The sequence below is a fragment of the Bufo gargarizans genome, chromosome 5 (assembly GCF_014858855.1).
Source record: "Bufo gargarizans isolate SCDJY-AF-19 chromosome 5, ASM1485885v1, whole genome shotgun sequence".
Lineage (NCBI taxonomy): Eukaryota > Metazoa > Chordata > Amphibia > Anura > Bufonidae > Bufo > Bufo gargarizans.
The window spans coordinates 442,285,448-442,306,335 of record NC_058084.1 but is presented as its reverse complement, the minus strand read 5'-3'; the positions used below and the strand labels follow the sequence as shown (position 1 = coordinate 442,306,335).

Sequence of the window (20,888 nt, the reverse complement as noted above, 5' to 3'; positions counted from 1 at the left end):
ATAACTATAAAATCAGTGGGGGTCTAACTGCTGGGACCCCCACTGATTAGGAGAGTGGGAGTCCAGTGTACCTCCATGTTAATAAAGTGGCAGTTGAGTGCTGCCTCTCCATTCATCTCTATGGCACTGCCAGGGCTAGCAGAATACTGTCTGTGAGAACAAATGGAACAGTAGTGTGCATGCTCAGCCGCTATTCCATTCAAAAAGGAGATACGGGACCCCTGTTTTTTCGTAACCAGAATACCTCTACGTTTTACTCCCAGTACTTTACAGATACAAATTACTGGGTGGATTTGAGACTCATTTATTGACTCTGAATGACCAATAACGAGCAGGTTTTTTCTTGTTGTCTTCGTAAATCAAAAGAACATGTTACAATAAGTCTGTACTTTTAGATTATATTTTTTATGACTGCCTTTGAATGGAATTTAAGTGCATGACTTTCAGAAGAGACTTCGCTATGATGGTTAGTATGTCTTTAATTTCTGCTTACAGCATAGTATTAAATATTTATAGTGTTCCAAACAAACAGAGTTTCAATGTAGGTAATAAAATAGAGCATTTAAATATATATATGTATAGGAAACTTATGAAATCATTGGCTGGTAATGGTCCACTCTCTCCAGCAGCGCCTGGGAGTATCCAGGAGAGTAATATCTGAAACAAACAAAGAAAAAATTAATAAAGATGAAATTAAAATAATTTACTGCAGAAATTACACTTTGCATAAACAAAAATTTTTTATTTCAGACCTGGGGGCAAAGTGCATTGTGGCAGCAAAATTGTGTACCCCGAGCCTGTATGGTAGCACGTAAAGTCCTGCTATTCTTTATTATGGACTCGTAGTGTACCCATACACTGCCATATACTGTCTCTCTAACCTCCCAAAGAAGCAATGCCATATGGTTATGATTTTATCCCACATACCGTATTTTTCGCCCCATAAGACCTCGGCTGTTGGCTGTGCAGTGGCTGCGCACAGCGTGAGGGCGCTCTGTGACCTCACACTGTGTGCGCCGGTTCACAGCACAGCCGACAGCAGGAGGAAGCAGATCGCGGGCGGCGGAGTCCAGGGGCAGGAGAGGTAAGTGGTTTATTTTATTAAACATGAGGCACTGGGGGCAATATGAGAGGCAATGGGGTATACTGAGAGCTGATAGGCAATGGGGGCTGCTGTGGCCTAATATGAGAGGCAGTGGGGGCTGCTGGGGGCTGATATGAGGTTTGATTGGGGGTCATTCACATTGGGTTCTGATTGTGGTCCTGATCTGAGGTCTTAACATTGGGGCTGTTAGCTGAGGTCTGATCTGAGGTCTAATGAAAAATATATTTTTCTTATTTTCCTCCTCTAAAACCTAAGTCTTACAGGGCGGAAATACGGTAAATTACCACTAATAATTAAAGAGGTACAACCCCTACGCTATGGACCTGAGACTCACCTGTCTGCAGTCCCCTCGCTACTCAATTCCCAATCCCGCTAGACCAGGAAGTGGCTGGGTCCTGTGATCACTGCAGACAATCACATCTGCTCTATTGGTATGTCACAGCTGTGAGTTAATCGGTCAAGCAGATATGACAGCTGAGGCCTGCGATTGGCTGCAGCAGTCACGAGACCCAGGTTCTTTCTGGTCCAGCAGGGACTGGAAGCAGTCAGGAAAAGTCCAGCAGTGGGACCGAGGACAGGTTTGAGTCTTTATGTTCAGGGGCACAGGTCTTTAGCACAGGGGTTGTCAGCTCCAAGGCCAGACAACCCCTTTATAAACCACTTTTTTAAAAATAATATTCTGATTTTTATTTCACATTTTAGACTTTTATCATTATAACAAATCAAAATGGCATGTGGGGTGATATATATTTTATATGCCACATAGCGATTTCTTCCTCGAGAGCAGATGGGAAAAAGTGGCCACATGGAGAGCAATGACGTGTTCATTGATGCTAAGCAACCACAGACACACTATTTGTTTTCATGGACCAAACTAATATATAATAGTATATCAAAAATGTAATCTGAGCCGAGATGGTATGGATAGTACTCTGCGCCTAGACCTCATGACCGATGAATGTGAAGTCACTGGCCAAGAGTAAGCCAAGACAAGGCTGTGGAGCTCACAGGAGATACAGATACTGAATACCTATCCAGAAGATAGGTCATCGGTATAAAACCACCCAGAAAAAAAATAAAAACAGTCTGAAAAAGCCATATTTCTTAGATTACTGCTTGATGCAATTTGCACATGTCACCATAGAAATGAATGGAGGACAGTCGCAATTGCGCTTCCGCTCTCCTCCACTTTGCAGGCTGCGTTCCAGAGATAGGTGTGAGTCCCATACCTATCAGACATTGGTTGCATATCCTAGCAGTATACCACCAATGCTTGAGATGACACAACCCTTTTAGCCAAGGATGCATGTGTATCGGAGGAGTAGCTGTCAGCCGAACGAGCGCTCAACCAACAGCTACTGAAGGTGTATGTGTATATTAAGGTATCTATTGCTGTATGCAATCTATTGTTCAGCCATTTAGACTGATGAGAAACGGATTTTGCCTCCACAGATGTGCCTACAATCATTTACATTTTAGACTAACACATCTGCCATAGCGCTGCGAAGAACACTTGCAAGTACACGGTATTTCCATACTTGACAATCTCCTCGGGGTAACAGTTATTGATGGTGTTGATGTATTCTTGGAGAGGGGAGCCAGGATCGGCGGAGATCTCTTGAATCTTCTTAAGCCCACCGCTTGTTACAAAGAGCCGTCTTGCTTTGCTGTCGTGTGGAAGAACCTGTAAATGAACAGCAGAAATATCTTAACACTGCACGTAACAATACCGGCAGGCGCTATCATGGGTCTAATTTCAGGGTGTCATTGCATACCGCACTGGATTAGAGCAGGAAAATGTCAACACATTTACAAATGTCTTGATACATTTCTGAATGATCAGAAAGGAGACCCTGAGGCTTCCCGGCTTTATGGTTCAGAAACATGAGAAAGCAGTAAAAGAACTAGAGACGCTGCCAATGTAGAACCGGTCGTAATAAAGTACTGGCGATGTCATCACATCAAAACAGCTGTTGAGACCTCACCTAGTTATCATGTCGTGTTGTGTAGGCCACATTGTTAGGGAGGGTACAGAATGGAGACCGTGCAGATGAAAGGAGGTGGTAGAGTGCAGACATAAAGAATCTGCTGAACAAAAGCTGGAAGAAAATGAAAGGAGACATATAAAAACAGCAGAAAGCAGAGTGGAAAAAGTAGCAAGGCTGCAAGAAAGGATGCAAATTATAAAGCTGAAGAAGTGCAAGCTGTGAATATAGATTATAGGAATTCACACAGGAAAATGGAAAGAAAGAGGCAAAGAAAAATAAATAAAAGTGATATAAAACAGAAGACACACCGGGGCAGATTTACTAATCCCGTAGTTGGCGAAGCTTAGACCGGCTGTCTAGACCTGCACCGAATTTATCACAGGGGCTCAGGCTGGATAATAAATACTGGGAAGGGATAGAGACTTTCCTCCGATTCTATGTCAACTAATGGTTGGCTTACTTTGAGGCAGAATTTTAAGCCAAAATTGTGGAGCAAAATGTTGCATATTAGGCCACGCCATTTCCAACTAAGCCACGTCCCATTGGCACACTAGGTGCAATGGAACTCTAAAACTTGGCGCACCAAACTGCACCAATATTTGGCACAATTTAGGGCAATGTCTAGGTGCACTGGCATTAGTAAATGTGGTTTATTGTATTTGTGTTTATATACACTGGGGCAGCACGGTGGCTCAAAGGTCAGCACTGGTGCGAATCTGACCAAGGACAACATCTGCATGGAGTCTGTATGTTCTCCTTGTGTTTGCGTGTTTTCCTCTGGGTACTCAAGTTTCCTCTCATACTGATAGGGAACAGCTTGATCCTAAGGTCTGTAAAGCGCTGCGGAATATAATGGCGCTAAGTGTGTAAAATAAATAAAATAGACTATATGGCAGCACGTGGCCACAGGCTGGGTGCATTTATACAGCTCATAGGAACCTGTGGTTACTGCTATAATTTTTTCTGTTTGCGGGCTGTTTTTTGCGTTCCGTATACGGAACCATTCATTTCAATGGTTCCGCAAAAAAAAAAAAAAAACTCTATGTACTCCGTATGCATTCCATTTCCGTATTCCCATTCCCTTGAAAGATAGAACATGTCCTATTGCTGCCAACAAATCACGTTCCGTGGCTCCATTCAAGTCAATAAAAAACAGAATGCATACGGAAATGCATCCGTATGTCTTCCGTATCCGTTCTGTTTTTACAGAACAATCTATTGAAAAGGTTATGCCCAGCCCAATTTTTTCAATGTAATTACTGTATACTGTACATGCCATACGGAAAAACGGAACAGAAACTGAAAAAAAAATGGAACAACGGATCCATGAAAAACGGACTGCAAAACACTGAAAAAGCCATACGGTCGTGTGAAAGAGCCTTATAGTTATTTCTACAGACCTCAATGGCTGCAGAGCTTGTTTTATAAAAGTAAGGCTACTTTCACACTTGCGTTAGGTGCGGATCCGTCTGGTATCTGCATAGACGGATCCTGCACCTATAATGCAAACGCTTGTATCCATTCAGAACAGATCAGTTTGCATTACCATGGAAAAAATAATAATAATGAAGTTTTAATTTTTTGTTCATGATAATGCAAACGGATCCATTTTGACTTACACGTGAAAGTCAATGGGAGGCGGATCCGTTTTCAACTTCACCATATTGTGTCAGTGAAAACTGATCCTGTCCCCATTGACTTACATTGCAAGTCAGGAAGGATCCGTTTGTCTCCGCATCGTCAGGCGGACATCAAAACTGTGTCTGTCTCCACAGCGGAATGGAGGCTGAACGGAGGCAAACTGATGCATTCTGAACGGATTCCTCCTTTTAGAATGCATTGGGGCTAAACTGATCCGTTTTGGGCCACTTGTGAGAACCCTGAAAGGATCTCACAAGCGGACCCAGAAACGCCAGTGTGAAAGTAGCCTAATAGGTAACATCACACTAAAAAAAAAAAAAAAAAAAAAAAGAGCTAGTAGCCATAGGAGACATGTTATGATGTTCTGCAGCAGCTGGGACTCTGTATAAGAGATATACTGAAGCACCTTAGTTTTGCGGTTTTTCATGCTTTCATCGTTGCATTCCAAGATCTAGAACTTTCTTATTTTTCCATCAATGTAGCCATGTGGTGCTTGTTTTTTTGCAGGGACAAGTTGTAGTTTTTAATGGCACCATTTTGAAGTACACATAACTCACCCATTAACTTTTATTAACTCTTTCGGGGGAGTGTGACATTCACTTTGTGGCATAAATTACACAATAGCGTTACTCTCTGGGTCAGTACAATTACAGCTACACTAAATACATATATCTTTTAGGTTTAACTACTAAGGCTACTTTCACACCTGCGTTCAGACGCAGCTATACCAACTATTAGGAGCGCACCCCACATCACAGATGCGGAACCATTCACTTGAATGGGTGCGCAATCTGGAAGGTCGGTGTGGAGCGGAGGCACAGAACCCCACGGAGTGCTTACGTGGGGTTTCAATCCGTGCTTCCGCACCGCAAAAAAGTGGCGCATGCACTACTTTTTTTGCGGTGCGGATTGACCACGGACCCATTCAAGTTAAATGGGTCTGGATCCATCTGCAGAATCCGCACAGATGTTGACCGTGCATTGGGGACCGCAAATTGCGCTCCCCAATGGACGGAGCATTGTGTTTGAAGATGGCCCTAAGGCACCACAAAGCTTCTACATGGTGTTGATTAGTCCACAATACACACCCATGGGAACTACATGTGCTACTGCATAGGTGAATTGACGCCCATTCACATAAACATATGTTTCTGTCCACAACTATTATGCATTTTTGCGGATCGGATGCGGACCCATTAATTTCAAAGGGGCCGCAAAACATGTGGACCGCATCCACATGTCCTTTCCGTGGCACCTGCAAAAAAAAATAAAAAAAAAAATAGAACATCCTATTTTTGTCCGTATTTGTGGACAAGAAAAGGCATTTCGATCCACGAAATGCGGAACGCACGCGGTTGGTATCCGTGTTTTGTGAATCCACAATTTGCAGTCAGCAAAAACGGATACGGTCATGTGAATGAGACCTTATGCTGATAACGGACTAGCCTGTTCTCCGGCCTACTGGATATTCTTTAATTCAGTAAAATGCAGGTTATTTCAGGTAATGGTGATGAAGTTTGCCCCGTGTACCGGGTTAACCGCCAGTGACAGGAGGTGAATCTAGACATGTCGACTGGATAAAGACATATACAGCTGTTATTATGCTTCTATAGTTGGCATGTTACCCTCATCAATGGGAACCATCCAATAATATAGCGAAGACCGATCATCAGCAGAGACCAGCTATTTGCAGTGGTCTGTATTCTGCTGATGCATTGTCAGAGCCAGTCTATTGAAAAAAATAATTTTTTTCTATGAAAAAAAAAGGTATAAACAGAAAACCGGGCAGGTTTTAAAAAACTTGACAGAAGCAAACAAATAAAATACTTATAAATTATAGAAGCTTTTTTGTTTTATTAAGGGTACCTGCGCACTGGGGCGGGTTTACAACAGGAAATCCACACAAAGCTTCATTCATACGTCCATGTCGACGCTTACATTTGTGAAAAGGTGGCCAGTGATGCCTCCGTGAAGATGTTCAGGATGAATCCGTGTTGGGTCTGTGTGTCCGTTTTTTTGCTGACTGTGTCATTCGTGTTTCACGGACACTGTGCAGCTGAAAAATAATTTTCAAGGCATCTCTTCCTAATGATCCGTGAAACACTGATAATACACGGATGGCATCTATGTGGCATCTGTGGTTTTCACTGACCCATAGACTATAATGGTGTGATGGATCGGTGAACACTGACAAAATAGAGCATGCATCCGGGCTAAAAACATGGACCTACGGACCGTGCTAACACACAGATGTCTGAATACACACATTAAAATAAAGGAGGACATGTGCTGTCCACGTCCGTGGAACACCGATGTGTGAATGAGGCTTTATTGTAGTTTTCTGTGCTTGTTAGCACACATGCGATTTTTGGGTCAGATTCGATGCTGTTTGCCACATATGTCACCTTTGCATTAAAAAGGGTGAAACCCGCACAAAAGAAATGCACAAAGAACTGACATGCTGGGGATTTCATAATCCGCTTGGCAGGTCAATTTCCACATGTAACGAAAAAGCAAAATGCACATCAGATTTATCTAATCACATACACTTTGCTGGTACTGTATCATGCTGCCGTTTTTCCGCAAGAGAATCTGCGCAGAAAAAAACAAGCATAATCTGAAATGTGTGCTTAAAAGGTATATCCCATGGAAAGCAAAACGGATTATGAACGGATCCGGTTGTATTATCTTTAACATAGCAATCAGTCTCTAAAACCATTGCCACTCAGCTTGAAATCAAGGGGGCAACGGCTTCCTTGCTTCAAGTCAAGGTAAGCACGCCCCCTAACTGCCCCCTCTTTTGTTTGATTGACAGCCTGCAGTGCGGCCGGATCGTATAAGTCTCGGGCATGCGCGGTGCGCTCCTTGTTAAGGTGCAATCCCATCTCCACCTGCAGCCAGTGATCACTCTCACGAGGGTAAAGAAATTGCGTGCATGCGCTCCCACTGGCCGGCATATGTGCAATGCACCGCTGAATCCAGGCCAACAGCAACATCCGGAGACAGGATGGCGCCTTACCAAGAAGCGCACCGCACATGCGCGAGACTTATACGATCCCGGCCGCACTGCAGGCTGACAATCTAACAAAAGAGGGGGAGGTTAGGGGGCGTGCTTACCTTGACTTTAAGCAAGGAAGCCGCTGCCCCCTTGACTTCAAGCGGACCGGCAAGATAGCGCTGATGGCACTTAAAACATAGTTTTTTGGATCTATGGAGCATCAGACTACCGGATCAAACATAAGTAAATAAATAAATATGATTAATAACAGACTGGGGGCTACTATGAGGTAATGCTGGCGGTTTTATATGCGTTTTTGAGGTAACAGGTTCCCTTTAACAGCGGAAAGGGAAAACGCAGATGTGAAAGTAGCCTTAGTTTAAAAAAAAAAATTAAAAAAAATTTGTGAAAATTACACTACAGAGCAGCGTTTTAGGCACTTATTTAGTCAATAGTATAATAAAATAATGGTGTGCATTACTACAATTTTTTTATTTTTTATTTGTGTGATAACCCCTCTAAGGGGGAAATTGACTTCTCTAAATCCTCTGTTCTCCTAGGCCTGCAGGACATGAAGTCTGAACTTGTTAACATAACAACTAAAGAACCAAGAAGTCAGCAGAAGTTTCTTATGGTACATAAAGTTCAGTTCACTACCCCACTCCCATAAACAATACCAGTATTGGTGAAATACCTCTGTGCGGCGCTCACTGACCCATGTTACGAGTACATTATTCCAGCGCGGCATGCTGTGAGCCATTGCTAATATCCTAAAGCCACATAGTTTTTTTAACCTATATTGGATTTTTTTTTTCACAGATTAGGGCCTGTGAAAGCGTTTTCTACCATCGGATGAACATTTGGCTCGATGGGGTCCTTCACATAGTCAAAATGATTTAAATGACTTGGAACGTTGGTTGGAGAACATTAGGACAAGAACCAGAGAATGTCTCTTACTCCACTTTTAAAAGGAAAAAAAAAAAGTACAACTGGAGCGAGACCAAAACGCGCCAGACACTGTATACTCTGCTATTCTAATGCCTCATTACTTCTGTTCCAAGCAGAAATTTCATTATTTTATGCTTTTTGCAAATAAATCAAAGGGTATTAAAGACATTTCCCAAAACAGGGGAAAATATCAGAGTGAAACGTGGACTTAAGAGGTCCTCTTCTGCCCAGATAGTACTACATGTCAGTAAATCAGTGGCTGGCACAGAGAAGGGAAAGAGAGGAGTAATGCCAATGAAGAGTCACTCATCTCTCTTAATATTGTCACGTTCTGACGCCTGGATGTCCGTGGATTTTCCACTTACACATAGTATCTGGTGAAACATTTTACACTGAGCTGATATTTTGCTGCAGCGCTTAGGCTAGGCTGCCGTAAAAAGGCAGCAGCCCAGCCTAAGGGCCCTTAGTGACCCCGTAAAGAGTTGCATTGGTAGTCACAAAAAGGGTTAAAGAGTCGGCTCAGTTATTTCTTAAAGAGGCTGCTCAAGATTAGTAAAAAGGGTCATTTTTTTGCCAGAAAGTGCCACTCCTGTCTTTGGACTGTGACTGGTATTGCAGCTCAGCACCATGCCTTTAGTGCTGTTTCTGGTAGAAGGCGACCATTTCTTCTCATCCTGAAGAAGCTACTCTGCTGTCAAAGTTAAGCAGTGATGCATCCAGAGATGGGCTGGGAAAATGAAGTGGCACTGGAAAAAAAACAAAAATGGTCCTATGTTGTAGGCAGGTCCAAACTGACAGAAGTAGGTGGGGCTAGCAATAACATATTGCGGCACATTATACCACCCTCCTGCAGAGCCAAATACCAGTGCATCACAAAATACTGCCACAGCAGCACAAATGTGTCCCAAAAAACTGCCCCTCTGTGGTAGCCAGCGCCAGGTGCCACGTCCTGTCCTCCTACGCCAGTTGCCCAAGGGTGGCAAAACAATTGAATTCAGGAGTCAGGAGCATCAGATCATTACTTACCTGGCTGGTAGCTGTGAGGAGGGTTCAGGAGGCCCCTGGGAATCAGCCCACCGGGAAGTTTCCCTGTAGGGTCTATGGTCAGTCTACCCCTGGATATATCCCTCTGGCCTGTATTACTGGGTATATTTGCCATTCAGGCCAGGAAAACTGGTTGACAACCCCTGCAGCAGCTGTACTGGCATTCGTTTTTGGAAACCTTCTGAAAATAGGAAAACTGAATCTCTCATTGTATCTTACTGACTATCATATCAGGCGAAAAGCCAAACGGAATTTGCACATGTTGGTTTCCACCTCGCTTTCCCTAAAACTGAAAAATTGCTGAGTAGAGAAGAAGAATTTCCACCTTTTGATTGCATCAAAATTTGATTGCAAAAAAATAAAATAATCTATTCTTCCTAAGTAGACATGTTTATCGCCATGGTAACAGACTACCCTGTGTTGTCTGATTCTGCAGTCATTTTGGATCAGTCCTAATGTATTCATTCTCAACAATGCAGGTTTGACTAATAACTGCAAAAAGAGGAGATGCTAAAAAACAAACAAACAAGAAAGCTTTATTAGGCGATAATAATGAGAAGGTGAATAAAACCGATGCGGTTCGCACCAAATAACAATACTTATATAATGAATCAAATCTAGGAATCCAATATTCAAGGCTCGGGGGTTGAAACGGACTACCCCTCTTTGGATCAGTCCCCTACTTCTATCAAATTAATGCTAGCAAGCAGCTGGTTGAGGAGGTAGACATTCCCTTCAAAAGATGTACAGTTTTCTGTCTTTTTATGAGCACAAAAAGCATATAAAAGTACACATCCTAAAAAAACAGATGTCTCTGATAATAAGAAAGTTCTTTGGAAACTGTAAAGTTTAAGTTTTATAAGACATGTGGGTATTTTTGCAGCTAGGCAGTCAGGTGATGGTGCACTGGACAGTACCAAATCTTAAGAATGCCCTGTATCTACATATTTCAAAGAAGCCTAGATATGGGTTTATACCTAATGAAGGAAAGAATGTAGTAATGAGTGCTTCCAGAGTATTTTTGGCTGGCTTGAGAGGACTTGTTCCTTTAACCCTTGTGATGTTGGGAGCTCCGCAGCCCATTGTCTGTACTTTGAGCTTCACACAAGGAAAGGTTGTGAGTTCACACACTCCTGATTATTTGCCTAATACCTCAATTAGATCTTTACGACCTTAGCACAACTTATCTCGCTATCTAGTGCCTGCATTTTACAACCTATCCTATCACTAAATCTGCTTGACTTTTATTGCAGCCCTGGAACACACTTCTTTCTCAAACCAATCTGGTTTTCCTCAGCTTTGAGCAGAAGGAAAAAAACAGGGAAGAGTAGTAGAACTGGCTGTGTGTAATCCTGCCATAGCCTCAATGTATGCTGCCCTCAAGAGCTGGGTAAGGGGCATTTCCTCACCAGGCTGTGCCTTCACTACTATGTGGCTGATGTAAATTTGACCATTGATGTTAGATTTATTTTTTGTCAATTTAATTTCAAAGGTGTCTGCTGCCCAACTGATGGTCCATCGCCACCTGCTGGTGGGGGAAAAGAGAGAGGATGCAAAAAAAGGTTGAATTTTAACTTGTCCAGTACTTTGTTCCTCTGGGAGGATAATTGGCCACCGAGGGTGTGTGACTGATACCTATTCCTGGTGGCCAGATGTTTTTCCTATTTAAAGCAGTCTTTCAGTTTAGAAAAATGATTTTAATATACCAAATTAGAAAATTCTGTTCTAATAGAGGGGGGATTCCCTTTTTCAAGAACAGCTGCAAAGAGCATCTCTCGCTCAGGGGGACCTGTCCTGTCCCACATACAACCCATTGATCTGAATGGGTATTGTGTATACTATTATCCCATGTGTGTGCTGCAGGGAAATTGAACACCTATTGCCAGGTATCCCCACCGAGTATAGTCAATAGCCCGAGTTCCCGTATGGGGGACACATTTTGATTTGCTAATTGTCAGGGGGCTTTTCTTACTAGCAGGGATTGTCAAAAGCAGAAAACCCCTTTAAGGGTTATGTCATGGCTGATGTAAAAAATGAAAATCAGGCATCATATAAAGTACATGACAATCTCTCTCTAGAGTCGAACTGAACCAGCCCTGTACCTCATATGGATCCAGAGCTCTGCCCATTCATTGCTCAAATTGCTCTCTTCAGATCACAGATTTGATCACCTGGGATCAGGAGACCCCCACAGATTAGTAGAATCAGGAGAAAGAAGCGCCTGCGTATCGCGTTCTCTCGTCTCACTGCAGGAGACGGGTTGACTAGTCTATGGGCTCATCTCAATTCAGTCTTCTGCAGCGAGGACAGAACTGATATGAGAGCGCTTCTCTCACCTCACTCTAGTGATCGGTGGTGGTCTCAGTGCTCAAACGCCCACTGATCAAAAACTTTTTATATGACATATCAAAAGTTTCCTAAAAACTCAGTGACCCTTTAATACATTTGGGGCAAGAAAATTCAATCTACACCTGCTAGATTTGTGTCAAAATCGGTGTCATTTTCTGGCTTAATATTTCACAAATCTGTTTGAAAACCTGAAGACCACTCACACGTTTTAGGCACACTTATAAATTTAGTTAGAGCCAAGAGAAGTCAACATTTTTCAGCAAATTTGGCGCTTCAGGATTAGCAACTTTCTTGTTGCGGTTTGTGCCGAAAAAGCCCTTAGCTAACAGAGTAATAGAGTGCATCCTCTCCTGCGTGGAGTGGAATTTTCTAAATCTATTACAGTTGTGTTCTTCAGCGCGTGCTTATAGGTGACGAGAATAACAAAAGGCACTAGAGAGCGTTAATTAATGGATCACTGCAAATGTTTTTGCTCCTCTATTAACCTTTTGTGAATTTAGCAAGTCAACTAAAAAGAGAGGGGCGACTGTGCTGTGGGATTCCACCCCTAAGCATGGATGCATATCTGTATCTAATAATGTAAAGCTCGCTGGGAGCCAGATTGGATGAAAGCCACTTTCTAAATTCACGTTATATTTAGAACATTGCATGCAGCTGTGGTCTGCCGTTACCTAATGAGACAAAAAGAGTCCTTTAATATCCCATCCTTCTTTATTAAAGAAATCATTTCATGGCCTGCAATGCCCTAAGGCGGCATTCCACTTGTGTGGAGTGTGCATGTGAGCAGCCCTACAATTATTTCAAGTTCATAACTTTCAGTGCCTCATTAAAAAAGGGAAACCTAGCTGAGATTTTTGTGTTAAGGGAAGCATTAAATCTTCACAGTGTTTTCATTGTTGAGGGCCTACCTGCAAATTGGACAAGCCACGCTCGCTGCTCTTGCACACACGTTGATAGGAAGCCTTTTCATTACTTTATAGTACAAGTATAATGTATGGTTGAAACATGTACGTTTTTTTTCTCTTTTTTTTTTGTGCGCAACCAAAATTCTTGAAAACAGCCTTGAATACAAAGTGTCCCTGTATAAAAACACAGGGATCCCCATCACCCTGATGGACTAGAGGTAACAGGTATCTTTTAATGTGGTAATATAATGTGTCTTCCCTACAGCTAGTTTCTGTGGTGCTCAATAAATTGCAGCATTAGCTAACTGGACAGATTTAGGGTATAGCAGAGCAACTGAGACAGCGACCGAGCAAGCTGCAAGTCTTTCCTATCATGCATTATGAATTAAGTGTTCTACGAAAAATATTGTACATTTTCCAAACCAGCACCTGGATCCGAATACCTTTTTAACTGTATGTAATTAAAAATTTAGCATAGCCACCGAGTTAGTCAATAAAACGTATCTGTATAGCGCCACCTGCTGTTTGTTCTTTTTCTCATTTCTTTGTCCGACACACTGAAGGCTGCACGTACCTCCTGAGCCGTGATAGGGAGATAACTGCAGCAGAATGGACACGCCCCCTGAGCAGCAGCAGAAAAGACACGCCCCACAATACTATGTATATTACTCAGAGTATATACAAGGGATCTGTTGCTATAATTTGTTTTTTTACAGAGATAAAATGAAAGTGACTGCTTCCCCTTTTTGTTTAAGCATTATAAAAAATGTTTTTTTTTTTTTACATAAACCGGAGCTTAATTTTTCTGATAATGAAGCCCTATATTTCTTGCATAAATGTTTAGTTAAATGATAAAATTTTGTCTGCTGGCAGCTGCCACTAGGGGGAGCATAGGACTTGCAAATGGTTTTCTATCAAACTCAATCACAACACACTGGGGCACATTTACTAAAGCTGTTCCTGGCAGTCAAAAGTGCCAAATGTTCGTGCAAGCAGCATTTTGCGCAAAAATGCTGCAACTTTTTAAGATTTTCTACCGCTCACATCACTTTAACCATACTTTGCGTCATGAATTATAACTGAAATCCCTGCCAGCCCAGTCCAATGGACCTCTGATTAAAACTGGTATATGAAACTACAGTCTATAGTAACTGTGCCCCAGTATGCAGTGAGCTCCTATGCTCCCTCTAGTGGAGGCTGAAGGTGATGAAAATGTTAAGCAATTTCATTACTATAGAAACTTATATTGATCAGGTTATTGATTTCAATTGGGAATTTTGTAGGAAACTGCTGCTCAGACAAAGGGGCTTAAACCGACGTTGGCAAGCCATGTCAATCGCCAGTAGTTGCCACAGTTTCATATACTTATAGGTGCCTCAATGCTCATTGTCAATGACTAGCTCAGTTCATATTGCCCACAGCTTTACATTTATGTAACTGGAAGCTCCTTATATCAACCCTTTGACAATGAAAGCAATAGCCTCAGCATTCCCAGATCTGAAGGCTTACAGAAACTGCTCCATCTGCCCTACTCAACCTTGGACTGATAAACAAGAAGATTACTTTAGGGCAGAGGTCCTCAACCTATTGTTAGCTTGAGAGCCTTACAAAATAACAGGTGGTCTTCCGCAACGTTACGTATAATAGAAAAGTTATAATCTAAGGGTTACGTGTTACATTGATTAACTATTTGATATTACCAATATGAACAAGGAAAATAATTCAATAAAAATGTCACAATGAAATAATGCTAGTCATAATCACGATTCTACAGGTGGTGGTTGTGCTAAGGGACTGCCATATGACCCTCCCCCAGGAACCAGTTTGGTACATAGCCTGATAAAAAGTGCCATTCAGAGTTCTGAATCTGATGACCAGAACAGTGTCTCTGGTATTATTGGTCTACAAAAGTATCAGCAGGGAGTCATTAAGGGGACCCAAGAGCCATTGGTTGTAGAGAGGTGAACTAGGTTTAAGGGGTTATCCGAGACTATAAAAAGCTCCCCCATATGCCCGGGCCCCTCACACTGAATATACTTACCTGGCTCCCTGCACCGCCACTGCTGCTTCTCCCTGTGCGCGGATGAAAACATTCGGTGTCGGGGGGCAAGCAGCCAATGGCAGGCGTGACGGGACGCCTGCCACATATTTCAGGTTAATGAAAATGCTACAAATAAAGATGAAATGTGCACAGCAATAAATGCTTGCAATACATTGGTGAGATGAAACAAAGATTGGCGGGGGTCCCAGAGGTCAGACCCTCCATGATCATAGAGTGAAAGCAAATCCTAGACAAATGACATCACTATAAAATGGAAATATTCCTTTAAATGGGCCAGGCGATCGTCTGATTAATGTGGATGCAGCTTTAGAAACCAACAATCAGCTATAATCGAAAGCTGCATCCAGCCATACATTTAGTATTACATGTCAGTAACTGAAATGAATGGCCTACCATATAATACATGGACAGACGTGCGTCCACAAGAGTGTGTCGCTCCTAAGCCCCCCCCCCCATGACTTCCCTATGTCTTGGACAGGGCCCGAAACAACTCCTATAATTCATGCACTACTAAAATTTACGTAAGGGAAAAATAACTTGTTTTACAGATTAAGGAGAAAATCCAGGATCAATGATGAATATATACATAAAATCATCTTAGCTCTGAGTAATATGATGCTATAGAAATATACTAACAAATTATTAATATTATTGTAAACAAGTAAATAATAGTACCACCAAAACTTTTTTGACTTTTTTGTGCGAATGTGAATAAATTTTAAAGACAAAACACTAAACTTTTTTTTAAAAAAAAGAATGCCATCACCAGCACACAACACAGCTTCTAGCCCTGCCCCTGCCCCTGGTGACTGTAAGGGCTCATTCACAAGATCGTTTCAATGGTTCCGCATCAGTTCTGCAACTTTGCGGACTGGGCGTGGACCCATTTCATTTCAATAGGGCTGCAAAAGATGTGGACAGCACACTGTGTGCTGTCCGCATCCGTTGTTCCGCATTTCTATCACACTGCCGGCCATGTGCGGTCTGCAAATTGCAGAACCCACAAGGGTCGGGATCCGTGTTTTGCGGATCCGCAATTTGAGGACTGCAAAACACTACGGTCGTGTGAATGTCAAAACAAGCAAAACGGAACAAGGACACAATGTAATAAAAGTATTTAAAAAAATATATAAATATAATATATATAATAATAATAATAATAATAATAATTGTTTTTCCTTTTTTATATTTTCTTTGGTAAAAAAAAAATGTAATAAAATAAGAAGGACATAAAAATAAAGCTCTGTGTATCAACAGGAAAAAAAAAAAAAACGCTAAAATTATTTTTAAATGCAAAATAAAAAATAGCTTTTTCGAAAAAACTGAAAATGTCTAGTCTTGAATGGGGAGGGGGAAACTGTTAAATGGAGTGAAAACCAGAAAAATAGTTTTACCAGATATTTCTGTTGGCAGTTCAAAAATAAAAATATGAAATTAAAAAGAGCTATGAAGGGAAATGGCGGTGTAATGAGAATGACCACATAAAGTCAGTAGATGTTAGTAATAAAATGTCTGCTATTTGTACCGATGCCAAATGCTATTACTGTAAAGAGCAGAGGTGGTTGGTTGATGGTTCTGACAAATCTCTTTGGCAGAAACGTGTTCTAGAATATTACATTTCCCACATGAAAGCTATCGGGTGGAAACCTGTAATACCAAGCGTTGGACGCATCGGCCTCTGTGTTTGACAGAGTATTGAATACTAACCTTCTGCCCTCTGAGGGGGGACATTTAAGAAGAACGCACCTTAGGGCATGTTGACACACTTTTCTGGTGCTAAAAGACACTAGGCCTTTGGCACAATCCCGTAGAATTCCTGGGAAACCTAATCCCTTAATGTACACCCTGGATCACACATTTTACGCAGCGCGGGATTTCTGTCTGGAAGTGGAAGCGATGTATGAGCAACACCGCAGTTTTATGGACAAATCCTACGAGCAGCCTTATGGTGCTAGGTCCTACCTTACTGAACTGCCCCACCACGTGCTTCAGGATGTTGGGTGGCGCGTCGTGCAGCAGGGGCTCCAGCGCAGGCAGATGGGTGCACTTCTGCAGGATGTTTTTCAGGGCTTTCTTTGCCTGGAGAGTACAAACAAAATGAAAATTAGGAGGCATCTGGCCTAAACAATGACAAGGATTTGCAGTCATTCAGGTCCTACATTCCACAAATTCAGACTGTCAGGTCATGCTTGTGTTTCTCCCCGGCTTCTGTTAACCCCTTGAGGCCTGTCTGGTGTCTATTTATAACACTTAAGTGACTGGAAGTGTTAAAAAAAAAAAAAAAAAAAAGGAATAAACGGTGAATATGTCGCCTTCTGTCAAGTATGAGCTACATCTTTTCTTTCTGGGAATACTTAGGTGAAGACCAACCTGACTCTCACAGCTCTGACTAGGGTTGTCACTCTGCTCATCATGTAGAAAAGGGATAGATTACTTTATTAGTAAGTAGACTGGCCATTCAGAGGTTTGGGAAAGCTGGATGACAACCCCAATGGAGGCCATATAGCTTAGCATGCAGCAACCATAAACCAAAGGGGGGGGGATTCACACTGCAGCCTGCATATGCACAAGGAACGTTCCCAGTGTATACGGGAAAAATCCATACACCCAACGGAGTGCAAAAGAGTGTCCATTAGGCCTACATCCAGAGGCGGACTGGGAACTTAAAAAGAGTAACTAAAAACTTTTATATAAATATTTGTGAACATGTCCCGACTCCCTAATGCCCTAATAACAGTTTTTGTAATATAGTTTAATAATGTTTTTTTTTGCATTATTAATACACTTTTCTCTCCCTAAAGCGCACATGTTCAGAAAAGTTTAGTTACTCTTTAAAGTGGCCCTGGGGGGGGGGGGGAAATACAAAAAAACTAAAAGTGGCGGAAGTGTAGGAGAGTCCAAATTGACAGAAGGCAGGACCAGCAATACCTAACTGGAGCACAAAATAACCCCCCAGCAGAAACAAATACGGTGCGGCCCGAAATACTGCTGCCCCTGCTGCAGTGTTCAACTGTATCACTTTCCTGAAAATGGCGATACAGTTGAATTTAAGAGGGGATACTTTGGGAAATCTGCCAGATGCAGTGGAAATACACCCTTAGAAATGACCACAAAAAGGATTAAAAAAGGGCTCGTCCAGGATTAGGAAAAGGGACAGCTTTTTTTTTTCTTCAGAAACACAGCCACTATCATCAGTGGGCCTAGACTGGTATTGCCGATCAGCCCCATATAACTGAATGATAATCAGATGCACATCAGACACATCCCGTGGACAAGAGTTGGCGGAAATGCTCCTTCAATACTGTTAGGAGGTAATAGTATTTGTGGTGGCTATAAGATATAACTACGCTGAGCGGTAGGTGATGGGTTTTACGTCTGCCTCCACCGACTTCAGCATCAGCTGTCAGCCTGTCTACGCATACGCTGTGCTTCGTTTGGATCTGTAATCCCTGAAGAATGTAACACCTCTGATCTGGGCACTGTGCGCCTTCAATGCCAGCTGGGATTTTCCTGTATTCCCACATTTAACTCTTTCACTTGTAAAATGCGCTATTTTAGTACCAAAGTATAATTAGGGTCACATGTGAAAGGGATAAATTCTCTATGAAGTTATAGGGGATCTCGAGGGGGTGAGCGAGTCAGGGTGAAAAGCTGTTCATTCATAGCTGGACTTGCACCGACACACTGGGGGGGGGATGCTACTTTCTTTACAATATTGATATGCTTTCTATGAATTTTATGCTTCAATCTTGTATGTCTAGGAAAAATCCTTTATTGTGCTTATTTTTTTAGGATTCAGGGGTTGTAATTTTTTTTTCCTATTTTTTATTTAAACTCCTGGAAATATCTTCATTTGGAACCTTATGGGTTCAGAATCCTGATAATCCGAAATGCACAAGGCTGACACATGGACACTAGACTGTTTGTATAGACACACAGCTGCCATTCACCTGATTAAAATGCTGTTTTTCTTTTGTTGATCCGATGTTCTGTTCCCGACTCCCAAGTTATGGTAATTTTTCTAAATATGCAAATTAGGCCTTTGGAGCAATGAGGGCATCACCGTTGCTCTTGTTGCACCCAAGCACCCCCCTCCTTTCTGTGGGCAGCCTCTCTTTCTCTGCTTTGCCTCTGCCTGGCCCTGTCAATCAAAGCAGCCAGGGAGGACCCGGCCACAGAAATGAGTGAAGCAACAAGAGCAACCGTGACACCCTCATTGCACCAAAGCCTTAAAGTATAACTTGGGAACGCAGCCTCGAGTCAACAAAAGAAAAGCAGCATTTTAAATCAGGTGAACTACAGCTATGTGTCTATACATACAGTTTGATTAGACAGGTCCCTGGTGACAGATTCCCTTTAATAGTCACTGCAGCCTTTAAATCCTTTAAAAAAAAACACAGCCAGTTCTCCCCTTCCTGACCAGGTCTATTTTTGCAAATCTGACATGTGGTTATAACTTGGGAATACTTTTACTTGTTCAAGCCATTCTCAGATTTTTCTCAGGACACATTGTACTTTATGTTTGTGATAAATGTTTTAACTTTATTTATAAAAAAGATTTTTTTTTTTATTACAAAAAAATTGGACAATTTAATTTAATTTTTGTAAATCTGAATTTCTCTTCTAAAACAAATAGTGATAAATCAAATTAGTTATCATTCCCCATGTGTCTACTTTATGTTGCCATCATTTTGTAAATGTCATTTTATTTATTTAGGATGTTTAGAAGGCATAGAATTTTAGAAGTCATTTTTCAGATTTTCTAAAAAAATTAGTAATAAGTATAAGTAATAGAAACCCATTTTAGAAACTACAACCATCAAGTTTTTCAAAACAAATTTTAGAAACATTCTTATCCCTTTAGGTGTTCCACACGAATGAAAGCAAAAATTTTTCATTTTCATTTTTTAGTTTGCAGATTTTCCCTTTAACACAGCAAGGGTTAACATCAAAACAAACCACAACATTTATTACCCGATTCTGCAGTTTACAGAATGACCCCATGTGTTGTGGTAAACTGCTGTATCGGCAAATAACAAGGCTCAGAAGGGATAGGTTTTTGGAGAGCATATTTTGCTGGAATGATTTTTAGGTGCTATGTCACATTTGAAGAGACTCTGAGTTACCCCTATGGTGGACCTCCCCCCCAAAAAGTGATTCCATTTTGGAAACTGCACCCCTCCAAGAAATGTTTCAAGGGCTGTAGGGAGCACTTTGATCAAAATAATTTTCACAGAATTTAGAAACTCTGTTGTTAAAATGAAAAATTACATTTTCTTACAATAAAATGTTGCTTTAGGCCCAAATTTTTCATTTTCACAAACAGGAGAAAATCTCCCGACAATTTGTTACCCATTTTCTCCTGAATTTCATATTTTGAGATTTGTTCACGCTTCGTTTGGTGGCAAAAGCAGAATTGCGTTATGGATTTCGGTACCATGGGCCATAACGCAATTCTAAGACGGAATGCCTTTAGAGGCATTCCGTCATAATAGAAGTCTATGGGCTGCAAAACGGATCCATCGAGTTTCCGTTATGCGGGGGAGTCCTCTCCTGCATAACGGAAACGGAATGGATCCGTTATGCAGGCCATAGACTTCTATTATGACGGAGTGAATAACGTAACGCTTCTAAAGGCATTCCGTTATGCATTCAGTCATAGAATTGCATTATGGTCCTTGGTAACAGAATCCATAACACAATTCTGCTTTTACTACAAACGAACCGTGAACGAATTTCATAACATGAAATTCGCTCATCTCTAATGGCAACATCCCATATATGGTCGTAAATAGTTGTATGGGCACACCGCAGGGCTCAGAAGGGAAGGAGTGCCATATACTTTAGG

The 20,888-nt window shown here is 41.7% G+C and overlaps 1 protein-coding gene across 3 annotated transcripts in view; it reads right to left on the bottom strand.

The window, feature by feature from the left end:
• Window positions 1–461: 461 nt before the first annotated feature.
• The window catches only part of SPAG6 (sperm associated antigen 6), a 149,350-nt gene continuing 128,923 nt past the window's right edge, over window positions 462–20,888 (bottom strand). For 2 of the 3 annotated variants that reach the window (XM_044293911.1, XM_044293913.1), the window contains 3 exons: window positions 17,003–17,119; window positions 2,644–2,789; window positions 462–657 (listed from right to left, as the gene is read on the bottom strand). In XM_044293911.1, the coding sequence (XP_044149846.1) occupies window positions 588–657; window positions 2,644–2,789; window positions 17,003–17,119 (333 nt within the window). In that variant the 3' untranslated portion in view covers window positions 462–587. Of the gene's footprint in view, window positions 658–2,643; window positions 2,790–3,090; window positions 3,205–17,002; window positions 17,120–20,888 lie in introns of those variants that run through there. The other variant, XM_044293912.1, reaches the window with a different exon arrangement.